This window comes from Marmota marmota, unplaced genomic scaffold (assembly GCF_001458135.2).
Source record: "Marmota marmota marmota unplaced genomic scaffold, marMar, whole genome shotgun sequence".
Taxonomy (NCBI): Eukaryota; Metazoa; Chordata; class Mammalia; order Rodentia; family Sciuridae; genus Marmota; species Marmota marmota.
Genome location: NW_026000021.1, coordinates 8131102 through 8146095, shown reverse-complemented (window position 1 = coordinate 8146095; position 14994 = coordinate 8131102). Strand labels below are relative to the sequence as shown.

Sequence of the window (14994 nt, the reverse complement as noted above, 5' to 3'; positions counted from 1 at the left end):
AATGACCTAGATCAACTCTTAGTTTGTAGTTGAAGAAATTAGTGGTCAAAAGATAAAGGAAACCAAAATCAACTCCTATCTGATACTGATTAACAACAATGATAAAATAAAATGAGACTCTCCTCATTTCTGTGATATTTCCACTGCATCACAAAGGCATTTAAATTCCACCCTGATTTCTATCACAAGTAAAGCGGAAATGAGAAAGGAAACCGGTTACTCTTAAAAAAAAACAGGGCGTATTCCTTTAAAAGAGGAATTGGCAATTTAGAGTACTCAGATTAAATTTAGAGACTGATATCAACCTAAAGATGAAATCTAGACTCTAGAGCTTGGATGTTAATACCATTAAATGCAAGCTCAATCTGTTCAGCCGCCGGGTCTCCTCTGCGCCTCTCCGGTCTCCAAGAGAGCAGGTGTCCGCGGGGCGTGGACTAGGCTGTGGCTTTGCTGGGGAGACCAGTGCGACCTCGCAGGGGTACCAGCTCTGGGCGATAGGAGGTGGAAAACACGGATGGGACTGGGGCCGGCGGGAGAGACTTTTAGGAGGATTCTCAGAGGGAGAAATGAGCTGGTGAGGGAACAGGTTGAGAAAGACAGAGTGACAGGTCGCATTGGGGAAGCCATGGGGTCCAAGCGTTTTCTACAGCGCTGTTGGTCCATCAGACTCTCCACCTCTTGGCTAAGTTGGTGCTCAGAGAAACTGAGAGGGGAGTTAAAAGCAGGAGACAAACAGGCTTTCGGGCAGGTGAACCCCGTTTTCTCGGGATGGACGGCGAGTGTGGCGGCCCAGGCAGGCAGGGACCCGGTTCGCCTCTGAAGCCTGTAAGGCTCCGGAAAAGAAAGATGCCAAATGAGGGGCGCTGCTCATTCTCCTGTCCCCGAGCTGCAGCTGGCTTTGCGGACGGCAGAGGAATTGGGTCTGAAGAGTCCTTTTGGGCAGCAATCCGTCGCACGGGTGGGTCGCATCCCCTGTCACGACCTCACTAAGTACTACCCAAGCCGCCTGCCTCTTCCAAAGATACCAATAGCCCCTCTATCTTCCGCTCATCTGACCAGAACCGGTCCCTCGCTTTTCACTGGCCTCTGTGCACCGACCTCCGTGCACCAGCTCAGGCGCAGCGCCTTGGGGCGGGTCCCAGTCACCCACACCTGCCCCCAGGGGCGGAGCGCAGCGGCGACAGCGTGGCCCCAGCCTCCGCCGCCGGTCGCGCTAGCCCCGCCGCTTGCGGACCTGCCCCCCATTCCCGCCCCCGTGCACCTCCACTCCGTGGTTCCTGCCCTCCCTTCCTGTCCACGCGGTCTGTCTGTCCGTCTCTCCGCCCGCCAGAGCCGCGGCGCCTCGCACTTCTGACTCTAGTCTCTGCTGTGCTTGTCGCCGCCGCCACCGCCGCTGCCGCCGGGATCTNGGGCCCAACGCCTTTGGTTGCCGCCCCCAGCCCGGGCCAGCTGAGCAACCCTGCGCGCGAGCCGCAGCACCCCGAGGAGGAGCGGCAGCCGCGGATCAGCGAAAGCGGCCAGTTCAGCGACGGACTGGAGGATCGAGGTGAGCGGGCACCGCCCAGGCCCTCCCGGACCGCTACCCCGCACCGGGCTCCTTTGATGGGGAGCGTGCTCAGGGCCTGCCTCTCCCTACTCGTGGGTTGAACCCGGGCGGGCGCCTCGGAGCGTGCAGGGGCCCGGAACCAGGACTTCCCTGGAAAGGCGCGGAGAGCTGAGGGCTGCATCCCCACCTCCGCGGCCCGTGCTGCCTCGGTAGCGGCTCCTTTTTGCAACCCTGAGAAGCCGGCTGCAGGCCCACCCCGCCTGGGCCAGCTCCCTCCTCTAAACCAACCCCAGCCACTCCGACGCCCGCTGGAAAAGTTTGCTGTAGCCGGTTTCTTTCTCGCATTCTTTTTTCTTTTTACCTTCGTCGTTGAGCGCTCCCGGGGGACTGCTGGCCCCGCTTATCTCGGAGGGACCTGGGTTCCTTACGTCCCCTTTCCAGATCCTTATCCTGTCCCCGCCGGCTACCCGGGAAAACTTCCCCCTGCGGATTTGGCCTGGAGGTGTTTTCTCGGTGACCGCCGGGACTAGGGAAGCGAATCTCGGCCAGGACTGCCATTGGACTCCCGCGCCCTCACCGGGACCCGGGTTTCCGCAGTCAGCCCTGCTGTGTGGAGAGGGGGCAGAGGGTTGGGATATTTGCGGGGGTTTGGGTCACTAACCTCATCTGAATGGATGCCATCGAAACCTGCTAATTCCCCAGAGCGCCTCTTCAGCCCTTTCAGAATCCTTCCCAGGACACTGGCCTTACACTCCGCAAACACCCTGAGAGGCCGAACTCTACCTCTGACCTACAACCAATGTCCTTTTTGAGTTGCCCGCATGGAACGCGAGGACTCTCCTGTTCATTCCCGCGTTTTTTTCGTCTTCCTCCATCCCTTTTTCGTTTCCTTCGACTTGGATTCCTTGCGGAGAATGTCCAGCTCTTGGCTGCGTTTACACCTTTTCTGTTTCTTGCTGCTTTCAAATTGGACCCCTTGAAAAGAATCAATGGTTAAACCGCAGTGGCCGAAATCGGATCCTTGCAGCCAGGCCCTCCATGGGGAGCCAGCGCTTTGCACCTCCACCCCCTTTTCTTGGAAGCTTTATTTTTTCGGCTCTGGAGGGTTTATATATTTTAGTCTTAGCAGGTTTCTGTCCTATTCTTAGTATCTCCTGTACATTTTTATTCCGTTTCGTGTTGGGATGCACGATCTTTCTCCGTTAGAAATTCTAAACTATAGCATGTAAAATAGTGACATGGAAACAGTGATTCCTGTGGAATCGCTAGAGATGCTCTGCAGGAACTGGAGCTGCTCAGGTTGCAATGGGTTCTGCACCTAGATTGCGGTCTCTCCCCCTCTTCTCACAGAACTAGATATCCTTTGAGACCTGATGACTGACTGGTGAATTACCAGCGCCCAGCAAAACTTAACATTTTACCACAGGGTGTGTTAAATTACCTTTGCCCCTCTGTAATTAATAGTGTAGGATTTAATTTTTTTTTTTTATTTTGAAGAAACGCAAAAAAACTGTGTTGAGCTTAATTTTGTAGCATGGTTGGTCATCTGTAAAAATGACCTATTTCTGCCCACCCCACAAAATGATGGTGGGGAGAGTGGTAGGGTGAGTTAATATTTAGCATAATTTTGCAGCACATGCTCAAGTGTAAAAAGCCTTTCTGAATTTATTCTCAAGGTTATTTGCCAGTGGTCAACTGAATTTTATTTTCTATTATATTGTAGCCTGAAAGCATGCACTGTTCATAAACTATCACAGTGTGACAGCATTGCATATCACACACAGCCTCTCTGTTAGGATGAATCCTGTCCCCCCAAGAACCCAGTGCCGTGTGCCATTGAGAGCTAACTGAAAGTCAATGTGACATTCTTTTGTTTGACACACTCCGGACAGCAAAGAGTTAATGATAAGTGAGTCATTTCAGATGAATAAATCAGAAGATTGCCTGGGGAGGATTATTGTGATATTTTGTATTTGTGTTACTTTTTTTCATGTGGGGTTTCATCTTTCCAATATCAATTTTTGTTATCCCTTGGGAATGGTTCCAGTGCTGCTACTTTTTCCTAATGGTGAGAGGATTGGGGAAGAAGTCTGGGCAGTTGGTAGCTTTGCAGCTCTCAGCCCTGCCAGGCTGGCTTTCTTCTGGGCCTACATACCTATAGAATCTGAGGGGATGACTACTCTTGATGTGTACCCATATTTGGTATTCTCTTTTATCCTAACTTTCTTCTGAGCTATTTGGACCCTGTTGGGGACCACTTCACACTGAAATGAAAGCATTGCTTTATAATCTCTGTGTTGGAATTTTGGAGACATTTTGCCCTTAGAAGTGACATGGGCTAGTTCCTAGACACCTTGCCATCTCAGAATGTCAGTACTGTAGTGCCACTTGGTTGAGCCTGTGGTTGAGGGAGCAAGAGCTCTGTGGTTTAAGACCTCAAAGGAATTAAACACACACACACACACACACACACACACAATAGGCCAAGTTTGTTTAAGACATTTCTCCCTCCCACTTTTAATGCTCAGTTTTCTCTCCATTAATGTTTTCCCATCATTCTGTCCCAAACTTTAGGGTGTGGTTTAACCAAAGAGTAATATATTTTATTATTTCTCATTAGCCTCCTATTTAATAAAAATTCCCCTTCCTGCAGATAATTAAAGTTTGATAGACTCTTAGAAGAAAGCAATGGGAACTAATTGATACCAGTATGACTTAAACCTCCCACTTATATTTGTATCCACCTCGACGAAGGAATCTGTTCTTCATTAATAAAGGCCTATGCTTAGCATGAAGAGAACACCAAATTGCAAATATGTGAAATTTAAATGGAGTTTGAAATTCTGATGTGGAGGCCAAGCATGAGTAGGGAGAATCCAGCCCTGCTTGCTCTGCTGGCCCATTCAGCCTTGCCACACTAGCCGCCTTTTACCTCTGAAGACCTCTGAAGCACAGCTTCCTGAGCACTTTAGGAATTCTCACCACATCCTTTTAACTTGTGAGTGCATATGCATCCAACATGGTGTCCAGGAACCTGAGTGGACCATTCACTTATGAGCCAGGTTGTTAAAGTTTTCATGTTCCACTTGTCTTTGAGTAGTACAAAGTTTTCCATTTTTGGTTTTGGCTACATTTTTAAAGGGAAAAATAAACTGGAAATAAGGAAAACTTGGCCAGAAGTGGGGGAAGTCTTTCCTCTTTTGGTTAGTGTTCCCATTGCAATTACTTCAATTAAAAACTTTTAAAAATCTTGTGGGGAACGCACACCAAGAATCAGATCTCGGGAGGGATCTCCAGACCTACTGATAAGAACACCCAACTGCCACCTTGGCAGGCAGTTCAGCCCATATCACTGTCATCTGAAACTCCATTCAGGGGATCACTGGCCTGGTGGGTGAGGTATTTGGATGGGTCCATATGTATGGTCCAATTAGGTATATTATTGAGTCCAATTTGCTTTGGAAGAAAAAAAAATGTTATATGGAAGAATGGAAAACCCAGATCATGATTGTGCCTCTTGGAAAACTAAACTTGCTTTGAAAAGAAACCTTGTTTTTGCCCCCAGTGGATCAGCATCTTGAAATCATTCCTGTCCATATCCCTACCAAATGACCTGCTTATTTCAGTCAATACTTAAACATTACAGCTTTACTTCTCCTGAAAATCAATTGGCTTGGAGGAGAGGAAGATCTTTTCATCATTTGAGAAAAGGAAAAGAAATTACTGGGGTATGTGGGATTTGCTTATTTTAGGTTATGACTTCACCTGGAGACCAGGGTGTTTGTAGTTAACAATTAGAATGGGGTGTTTTTCCAGTAGCTAAGGAAGAAGAGACAAAGGGATATGCTGTCTTTTCATTTGTAATCACCTATACCTAGGGTGGAATTTGACAAGAGTGAAGGTTTGTCTTTTTCCCATCCAAGTGCATTTGTGAAGGAGGGTTTGGGGAGACTTTTACAGTGAGATGATGGCAATGGTGCTTATACTTACCGTTTGCATTCTCATCTACCTTTTGATCATACATAAGCCCGCAGGTTTCAATCACTTAAACATCCTCTGGGCTGTCATTAAGCAGCCTTTTCGACACTGCCGCTTGCTTTGCTGAGTGTTGATACTTGGGTCTGGGAAATAAATGGAACAGAGAAGAAATGTTAGCAGGGTCCTTGGTATAATTTTTGAACAGGATGTGGTTTTGGGCAATATTTGGGCTCAGAAAAATGATACCCCAAATATGGCACTTTGGCATGCTGAGTCCTCTGAACTGAAGGACCCTTAGAAGCAAAATGTCTTCTGACCATCTCCTGCCCTTCTTCCGTTTCCCCTTCTCTTCCAAGGCCGAATTCTTTTTTTTTTTCCCAAGGCAGGTCACAGAAACTAGAGTCCTCTTCCCTAAACTCAGCCATAACACCAAGCAATATTACACTAATTTCTGCCTGCCACCTTTCCGTGTCACACACCACCTTTCTGTGTCACAGCTGATCATACTGAAATTCAATGTGGCTACAAGATGTACCTTGTCTTATGATAGCAGATCATAAGACCTTCATTCCAGAAGGGGTCCTGCCCCACACCCAAGAGGAAGAAATGCGATGTAGAGACACCAAGAAGAATCTGGACAGTCCTTGCTGAGTTTCCATACTCGGTTTACTACCATTAGCTCATACTATTTTGTGTAATCACATTACTTTATGGTTGTTTTTAAAACCTAATCTAAGCATAAAAATAGCTAGCTTTCCCCCAATCCTTGAGTCTTCATTTCTGCAGGCTCCTATGTCATTTAGAACTCTGACTAAATACGTTTGTTATGATTTTTTTTTTTATTCTCCTGTTAACCTGTCTTCTTGTGGGCAAGTAGGCCATGCCCTTTATCATAGGTAAGGAAAAGTCTCACACCCTTCCTGCCCCCATAGCAACTAAAGGCTTCCTGTGATGGCTGGTCAGACATAAGAGGCGATGTGTGGGACTGATATATCTCACACTGTGATATTTTGCCAATGGGCCTGAGCTTTGGCTACCAATTCCTTCATTATTTGGAACTGGTGTGATAAGGCTGCTCAATCTCTAAAAGGAATATTGTGGGTTGTTTAGCCAAGAATGGCATAAACAAGCTTGTGCTTGGGTAGAACACATGACTGAAAATTTGATTGTCTGTGTAACTAAGAGATGCCACTTATCACTTATTTCAAAGGAGAACAAAGAAATATAAATCAGGATCACACTGAGGATGTTTTAGTCTTTGACCCAAGGCAGGTGAAGCTTGGGCATTGCCTGGGGTTTGTCACAGATGTCTGTTGTTAAGGACTCTCAATGTGCAAAACAGGAGACAAAAATAAAATCTGTCTTACACATGGCCTACCTAAGAAGCTCCCTCCTTAATTTAAGTGGAACAGTTTTACTCCACTTAAACATTCTGAGAATTTTTTATGTGTTCTTGGTCCGAAGGAAGGAGGACAAAAAATGTGACATGTAATTTGGGTTGATGTTGGTTGTAGTTAAAGAAAAACAAATTGTGTATTTCCTTCTGTTAATTGTCAGAAGGTGTGGTGAGGGCTTTTGTAGTACAGGATTCTTTGCTTTGGGTAAAACCAGTCCTCAAGATGGGACTGTGCTGTTGGGTCAGGGCAAATCAGTACCCACAGCCCAGGAGCCTGGATGATTGAATGTTGTACTGTTTTTCTGATAGAAGGACCTGGTTGGATGGAGCAGCATCTGCCTGAGACACATGAGTTGATGCAGGGGCAAGGAAATGGTCTGGTGTGATATCAGGGAGTGGTGGGGTCTGTGGAGTTTTTCTAAAGAGGACAGCTGCTATCACCTTGCGGAAAATACATGCCTCATATTGCAAATGCCTGTGATTTCTCAAGAGATGCCAGAATGCTTGATTTTTTCATGTGAAATCTCCTAATTGTGAAAACACAGTATGGGCCAAACAAAACACATCTTGGCCCACGGGCTGTCAGTTTGCAATCTTTGGATAAGAAATTGTAGCTCTGGCTGTGGGTTTCTTAATAAGGAATCCTTTCTCCTTGTTTTTGTCAGGCTTACTAGAAAGCAGCACCCGGCTGAAACCTCATGAAGCTCAGAACTACAGAAAGAAGGCATTGTGGGTATCCTGGTTCTCCATTATTGTCACACTGGCCCTTGCAGTAGCTGCCTTCAGTGAGTATCAGGAGTCTGCTGATCAATACATGCTAGTGTTGCCTGTCTTATTCTCTAACCCTGTGGGATGCACTTTTGCTTTTACTTGACTGTTATTGATGAGTAAATTTTTTTTAGATGGTTGGATAGTCAGGGTACTTATAAATTAGTAAAATGGCTTCTCTTCTCTGCAGAGGGAAGAGGTATTATGAAAAAGAAATGGAAAGCAAAGTTGAGAGCCTTGGCTTTCATCGGTATGCTAGTTTGTGGAAGTAGATTCTGGCTGCCAGCTGAACAGTGAAAATATATATTCTCTTGGTGGACGCCTTTAGCTTGGACTGACATGTGACAAATAAATATCCTAGAGCTTTTGAGTCTAATGCAACAAGATGAGTGCAATATACCAGTGAGCCCTCTCCCTGCCCCCACCAATTATATCTTGCATAAAATTTGGAATAAGATCATATTACATTTTAATGAAAGAAAAAATAGGAGGGTCTTCTCTCAAGTTTTCAGTGGCCACAGAAATACAATCCTTTATTAAAATCAAGGAAAACTATGAAAATGGAACAATTTCTGCCTACAGATAATCTCATCTGGGGACTAGGAAGCCCTGTGGCATGTGTATTCTCAATCAACATTTGCAGCCTATGGAAATGTGCATGTGCTATTTGTTCTTATTAATCATGTGATGATTCACAAACCCAAGTAGTGACAGCTACCACTCAACCTTAGTAGAATCCATGCTTTCTGTTTTGTATTTTTTTTTAATGATGGGGAGAAGAAGTATGTATTTTGTACATTTTATGATAAATTTATTACCTAATAAGATCTGTATTCCAAGTGATGAGCATCATACAAGGTGTCTCAGAGTAGGAGAAAAAAAGAATTGTGTCCATCAGAAACTATAGCTCTGTGTGTTGTTTAAAATTCTATTCTGTCAGATTGGATCTGCTGTTGAAAGGGATTGGCTCCCAAGAGGAAATATTAGAATTTGACCAAATGCTCCCTGCAAAACTAGACATATATTACTTGAAACAATTTATATTGAAAACATTGTATCTTGGCTCTAGAAAAGCCAAACATTTAGGAGCAGAGGGTAGTGCATTTCAGGAAATTTCAGTGAGCCAGAAATTTAATCAAGAGGAATTCTGATTCCTGAAAACAGCCACTCCTTCCCCTTTCCTCCCTTTAAATAAAAATACTAAACAAGAATAACAAGCTGATTGATGTCCCTGGAGGGTAATTTGGTTGTGGTGGCTGGTAGGGAGCTCTGGATCAGACATCATAATTTACATATGTAAAGGAAGAGGAATGGAATGAAGGGAGGTGATTTACAGATGAAATAATAGTTACTCAGACTTGTGCATGTGCCCAGTAGAGCTGTTATTACTTGTGTGGGTGTTTGAATGAAGTCCTAAGTGTGAAGAAATCAAAAGCAAGTCTTTCCTTGGGGAGAATATTGTTACATTTGATATACTTAAATCTCACAATAGAGAAAAATTATGAGGAAATTTTGTTTTCACTTGTTATACTTGATCAGTTGTGTTATCTTAAAAATGTTGGTCCATTTCCTTTAGGAAAAAAACTTGCATAATGCCTACAGAGTTAGGATGTTGCTTTGGGCAAAGAGTTTCCTTTTCCTTTTCTTTAAACTTGATATCACCCCTTTGGTACAGCAAGTTTTTAAATCTCTAACTTCTTGCCTAGAAAATGTGGGCATTGGCATATAATATCATGAGCTGTGTTATTTTCTATAGTACATTTAAGTTGTCTTCAACTTCTGGTTTAGTTAAACCAAAAAATTTAGAAGATAAAGTTTCCCCCCACTTGCACTACAGAGTAGCTTCACTGCATGAGCATGTGCGTGCGCGCGCGCGTGTGTGTGTGTGAGTGTGAGTGTGTATGATCTCTATGTTGTTAGAGTTGTTAGTTTCACTCTAGATTCCTAAATGTATTTGTAATGTGAAATATTTAAAATAATTTACTTGTTGATAGTTTTTTTTTGGTAATCCTTTTCATAGTTTAGAATGGAAAGAAAATAAATAGGGATTAAGCAATGTAACTGACTTTTGAAGTTATATTTGAGTCAGTGTCTAAAGGAAAATTCTACATTTCAGAAGTGACAATAAATATCTTTTTTTTTTAAGTGTCCCAGAGGAGCCCCGCAATCTTTTATTTTCCAAGGGAATGGTTGACAGAGAGGTAGATGAAATGGAAAACTGGCTTGGTGAATCCCTGTCCTATCCAGTAAAATTATCAGGTTGAACCAACTAGCATTATTAAGAGAATTACTACAGATTACTGTAGGTGATGCTTTGGTGTGTCAGAAATGTCTTTGGAGTGTGTGCTACTGTGGACGCACATACATGTGTGTATGTCATGTGTGTGTGTGTATGGCTGGTTGGGAGTGTTAATCATGATGAAGAGAAGTGGGTTGTATTTATGTTCATGGCTTCTTTCTACTGTTGGATGATAAAAAGTTGGGGGCATGCCCAGCGTCTATCTTTGCATGAAATCTATAGTCCAGACTATTAAATAAATGAATTGAGAGAGAGATTAAAAATCTTTTTTAAAAACTTGTTTGGAAGGAAAATATTTCTTGGAAAATGATAAACTGTACCTAAATGTACATTTAGGTGCCAGGCTTAGGTCTCAGTTACAGTTTTTGAAGACATTCGGGTCATCCTGTGGAAATTATCTTGCTCAGGACAGTGTCTGGCAACTGCATCTACTCGGATCAGTGGGATTTGTTATCTTACCTACTGGATTGCCACTTTCTATTTATTTGTAAATGTTTTTAGTATGCTGTGTTTCCTCAATTAATAATTACTAAAAGACCTATTGCTAGTTAATTTGTGATAAATCATTTGAAAAATTAGGAGGACTTTCAAAGTTTGTGACTCGAAAGTGCATTGAATGATATGTGAACTATTTTTGATAAGCCTTGGTAATACAGTGATTTTGGCCTATTTGAATGCTGATATAAAACCAGATGGTAATGCATCTTAGAATATTTCAGACAGGGCCTAGTTTGGTTTTAAAATTGATTCTGTTTATAATCGGCAGGCAGCATGGAAAATGGCAATCCTGTTATGAACAACTGTGGAAAAATATCTGTTTTAATAATGAGGCTAGAGAGAGAACAGAAGTTCAGTTTCAAAACTCAGGGTTTTGACATTATTGATGTCTTTATTAGAATGATTGAGGGAAATATATTCTGATTCAATTTTTGAGGTTTGAGTACAAGTTAATTTTTAGGCACTCAGTGCTTGTTCTGTGGGAAATGAAGATATATTTGAAATATTCTCAGGGGAATGCTTTTCTAAAATACATAGCTCCATTAAAGAAAAGCACTCTAGACCAAAATCATCTCAGAAAAACCCACTCAAAAATTGAGTGCATCACTGGATTTAAGAATTAGAAAAAAAAAAAATCTTTGAAAGGTGTGATTTTCTTTTTATATGTGGGGATATAAAATAATTTATTCAATTTTAGCATAAATTCTTAACCTTTAAAAATGATAGAATAATGTGCACTTATTCTAAAATGTGAGGCCAAGAGTTGACATATGGATAAAATGAAATTACATTTCTTTTTCATACATGCAGCAAAAAATGCCTGGCAATTTTCTAAAGGGTTCTTTCACCTGGCAGACACATTGTCAGGTATAAAAAGGCCCAGGACCTTCTGGGGTCTTTCTGAGACCCCAAGAGTAACATCTGAATATAGTTATAGTGGACTTAAACCTGACCTGACATTTGGCCCTCTCTTTTGGGGACCATTTACTTCTTGTCAGGACTGCAGCCCATGTCCTTTGATACAGGTCTGCATCTCCAGGGTCTCACATCATGAATTCCTCCTCAAAGAGGCCTCCCCATCCATGTGGCCTCATCCCTCAGAGTGATTTTGATCTATTACACTGCCTGTTTTCTTCCTCATAGTCCTTCCCTTTCTGTTCCTTCCTCCATTTGGTAATGAAGTTTGTGAAGCCCCCCTGGTCTCTTATGCCTGAGAGCTTCTACCTCTGAAATACTGCCATGAACCAAAGACTTAAGTCTGCAGCATAAATTCTGCTTGTAGAATGATCCTTTGTGTTGTTTGCTGGTCTCATATTTACTGTTTATTTAAAAAAGCAGTGTATACATGTGATAAAAACCTCACAAGACCATGGATACTTGGTGCTCATCTCTGTCTCTCAGTTTCTGCTCCCCACAGACAGCCTTTCTCATCAGTGCCTTGTGGGGTCTGCAAGACATTTTCTATAAACACCGAAGACCAGGTGTAATTCCTATATATACCTTCTAGTTTTTCCTACTGTTAGAAATAGTATCCTTTAAAAAAAATCTTTCTTAGTTGCACATGTACACAATACCTTTATTTTGTTCATTTGTTTTTATGTGGTGCTGAGGATTGAACCCAGTGCATCAAATGTGCAAAGTGAGTGTTCTACCACTGGGCTGCCACTCTAGTCCTAGATGTAGTATCTTATCTTTGCTGGTCTTTTAAACAGCCTGCGCTTCTTCACAAGTGACTGCTTTTGCTGTTTTGTATGAAGTGGAATGGAAGTGGAGAATCTTCAGGAATAACCTCCCCATGAATGTCTGCCTGCTGCTGCTGATCCGGGTGATGAGGCAGTGGGTTGGGGGATGTGGCCAGGAAGTTGTGAACCACATCCTGGTGATGTTTAGTGGGATAACTTGCTCCCTGTAAGTGTGTTCTTCGAATGATAACTATGGAGGCGGTTTCTGAGAGGTGGAAACCAGAGGGAGGACCAGGCAGAAATGAGGTTTGAGAACCTCACCATGAAAATTTTCTGCACCTCTGGGTTCCTTCTTTATACCCTTGTGGTCAAGTCATCAAAGATCCTGTGCTGGCCACCCTCTGTGCTGCTAGCTACTGACAGCACATCATGAAATGAGGAGCAGTGTTGTTGTTGTTGTTATTATTATTATGGTGCTGGGGATTGAAGCAGTTGTTTTAGTCTGGCCCTTTGCTTCCTGTGAGGCCCATCATTATCTTTTATCTTGCCTGCTTCTTCCTGGTTGGACTCATCTCCTCCCATCCCCCCAACTTATGGCTACTCCAGCTCACACATGCATCTCGTGGTCCCCAAATATACACTCTGCTCTTTGCCCTTTTATTCATGCCTTCTCTTTCCTTGGTCTCAGACATCTTTGCTTCCTGACTCCCACCCTCATTTTCTAGGCAAATTTTACTTATTTCTCAAAATTAAGATGAAAGATCACCTCTTCCAAGAAGCCCCCTTTCCCTTATAGCCCCACAGACACCATAGATTAGACACTTAATGCACAATACTTGGATTGTCTCAATATTGCTTTCTGTACTAATATACACTCCTCAGTGCTGGGGCCTCTGCCTTCTGTCAGTGTTCTCAGTCCTAACACAGTTGGCCTGCAGATATTGCCCAGAATGGAGTCAATTTTGATGAATTCCTCAGCTACCGTGGGTGCATCAGGTTGAGGATTGATGTTTGCAAATAGAGGTGACAGACAAAGGAATAGCAGCTTTCTCAGGTGAGTGGAAGCAAAGAGGGAAACTGCAAGATGGAATTTTCAGCTTTGTAAATGGCTAGGTTGCAGGAACTCCTTCTCTCTCCTTTCTGCTCCCTACTGGCTCCCTGGTGTTTCCCTCTCCCTTCACTGCCACTTGGACTGAAAGATCCAGGCTTCCATTAACAGGGTCTCGCCTGCCTGCCTCTGTTGGAGCACATCTTCCCTAGTCTCCAAGCTCACAAAGAGCTGCTGTTTCCAGCCAGGAGTGGAGGCGTGGTCTCAGCAGCTGCCTGCCTGTTCTGCCTCCTTTCTTGTTGCATTCTGCACACAGCATCTAATTAAAAATGTGGCCAGGGCACATTAGCAGGAGGGTGTCCTTGCCTCACAGCCATGGTGGGGGCATAGGGGAGCTGGGTGACAAACCTGGCTAGATTCCACGTGGGGCATACTGCCTTTTTGTTTGGGTCCAAAGTGGTGGAGGCTTCTTGGGAGATCTGTGAGGTCTTTCCCTTTTGCCTCTCAGTCTCTTTCCAATCATATTTATGAGCCAGTTGAATGAGAAGGGGTTTTCTGGTCTGCTCCTGTGCTAAACTGTGATTTGATCCTCTGGGTACTGCCTTTGTAAGGTGAATGTCTGCAGGAGGTCCTCCTGGACAGGAAGTGACTTTGCTGGGTCCTGTGCCTTGTTCTGAGATATAGGAGCACTGAGATTTGGAAGGAGCAGATGAAGTCAGAGGGAAGGAGAGAACCTTCTTTCATTCCAATAAAATAAGCTGTTTCTCATTTCCACCTTCCTCCATGCCTGACACCCATCCCTCCTTCCAGCGGGGGAACATATTCATCCAATCATTAGTGATTACCACTGCCTGTCTGTGAAGAACACTCTTCTTGTGTGACATCCACACAGGATGTCAAGAATTTGAACAGTCTGTCCCCTTGAAGAACTTGGGTCTAAGTGGGCAGGTGATGACCAGGCAGCAGGGTAGGACAATAAATCCAGACCTCCTACATTGGTTGTACAGGGGTGCTCAGGAGAGGGCATCACTGATCTTGTACAGATTTGTCTACCACCCCCAGCAGCTACCCAACCTTCCAAAGGATAGAAAGTGGCGCTATCTGTGTAGAAGCTAAGGCTGCCCTGGGGTGGGAGGAGTGGGGAAAGATTGCTGGTCCCAGTAAGAGGAGCTTGGGTTATGATGTCCATATGGCTGCTTTAGTGTGCCCAGGCGGCAGCAGCAAAGTACCACAAATTCAGTGACTTAAACAACAGAAATTATTTTCTCATAATTCTGGAGGCCAGAAGTTGGAGATCAAGGTGTCTGTGGGGTTGGTTCCTTTTGAGCCTCTTTGCGTGACTCATAGCTGTTTGTCCTCTCTCCATGTCTTCACACCATCTTCCCTGTGTGTCTGTGCCCTAATTTCGTCTTTCTCTAAAGGCACCAGTCATGTTGGATTAGGGCCCACTGTCATGACTTCATTTTAAATTATTCACCTCCTTAAAGACCCTGTCTCCAAATACAGACAACATTCTGCAGTACCGGAGTTTAGAGTTTCAGCATATGAATTTTGGGGAAGATAGTTTTAGCCCATAGCAATATCTTTGCCCAGCACCAGGCAGTTGGAGGAAGCTAAGATCCCAGAGTAAAGTAAATTCCTTAAAAAAACAAACAAACAAAAAAACAAAAAAACATCACTTTCAATGAAAGGTCAGACTGAAATAAACACATGCACCAGCCCAGGAGGACAGTGAGGAAGCTCTCTGTTTAATAGCTCTGTGTGAGGTGCAGATGAGGT

At 43.9% G+C, this 14994-nt stretch overlaps 1 protein-coding gene across 1 annotated transcript in view; it reads left to right on the top strand.

Moving 5' to 3' along the window:
- Nucleotides 1-853: 853 nt before the first annotated feature.
- The window catches only part of Tmem163 (transmembrane protein 163), a 209631-nt gene continuing 195490 nt past the window's right edge, over nucleotides 854-14994 (top strand). Inside the window, exons 1-3 of the mRNA XM_048810445.1 lie at nucleotides 854-958; nucleotides 1003-1546; nucleotides 7586-7705. Coding sequence (XP_048666402.1) covers nucleotides 854-958; nucleotides 1003-1546; nucleotides 7586-7705 — 769 coding nt within the window. The remainder of the gene's footprint in view (nucleotides 959-1002; nucleotides 1547-7585; nucleotides 7706-14994) is intronic.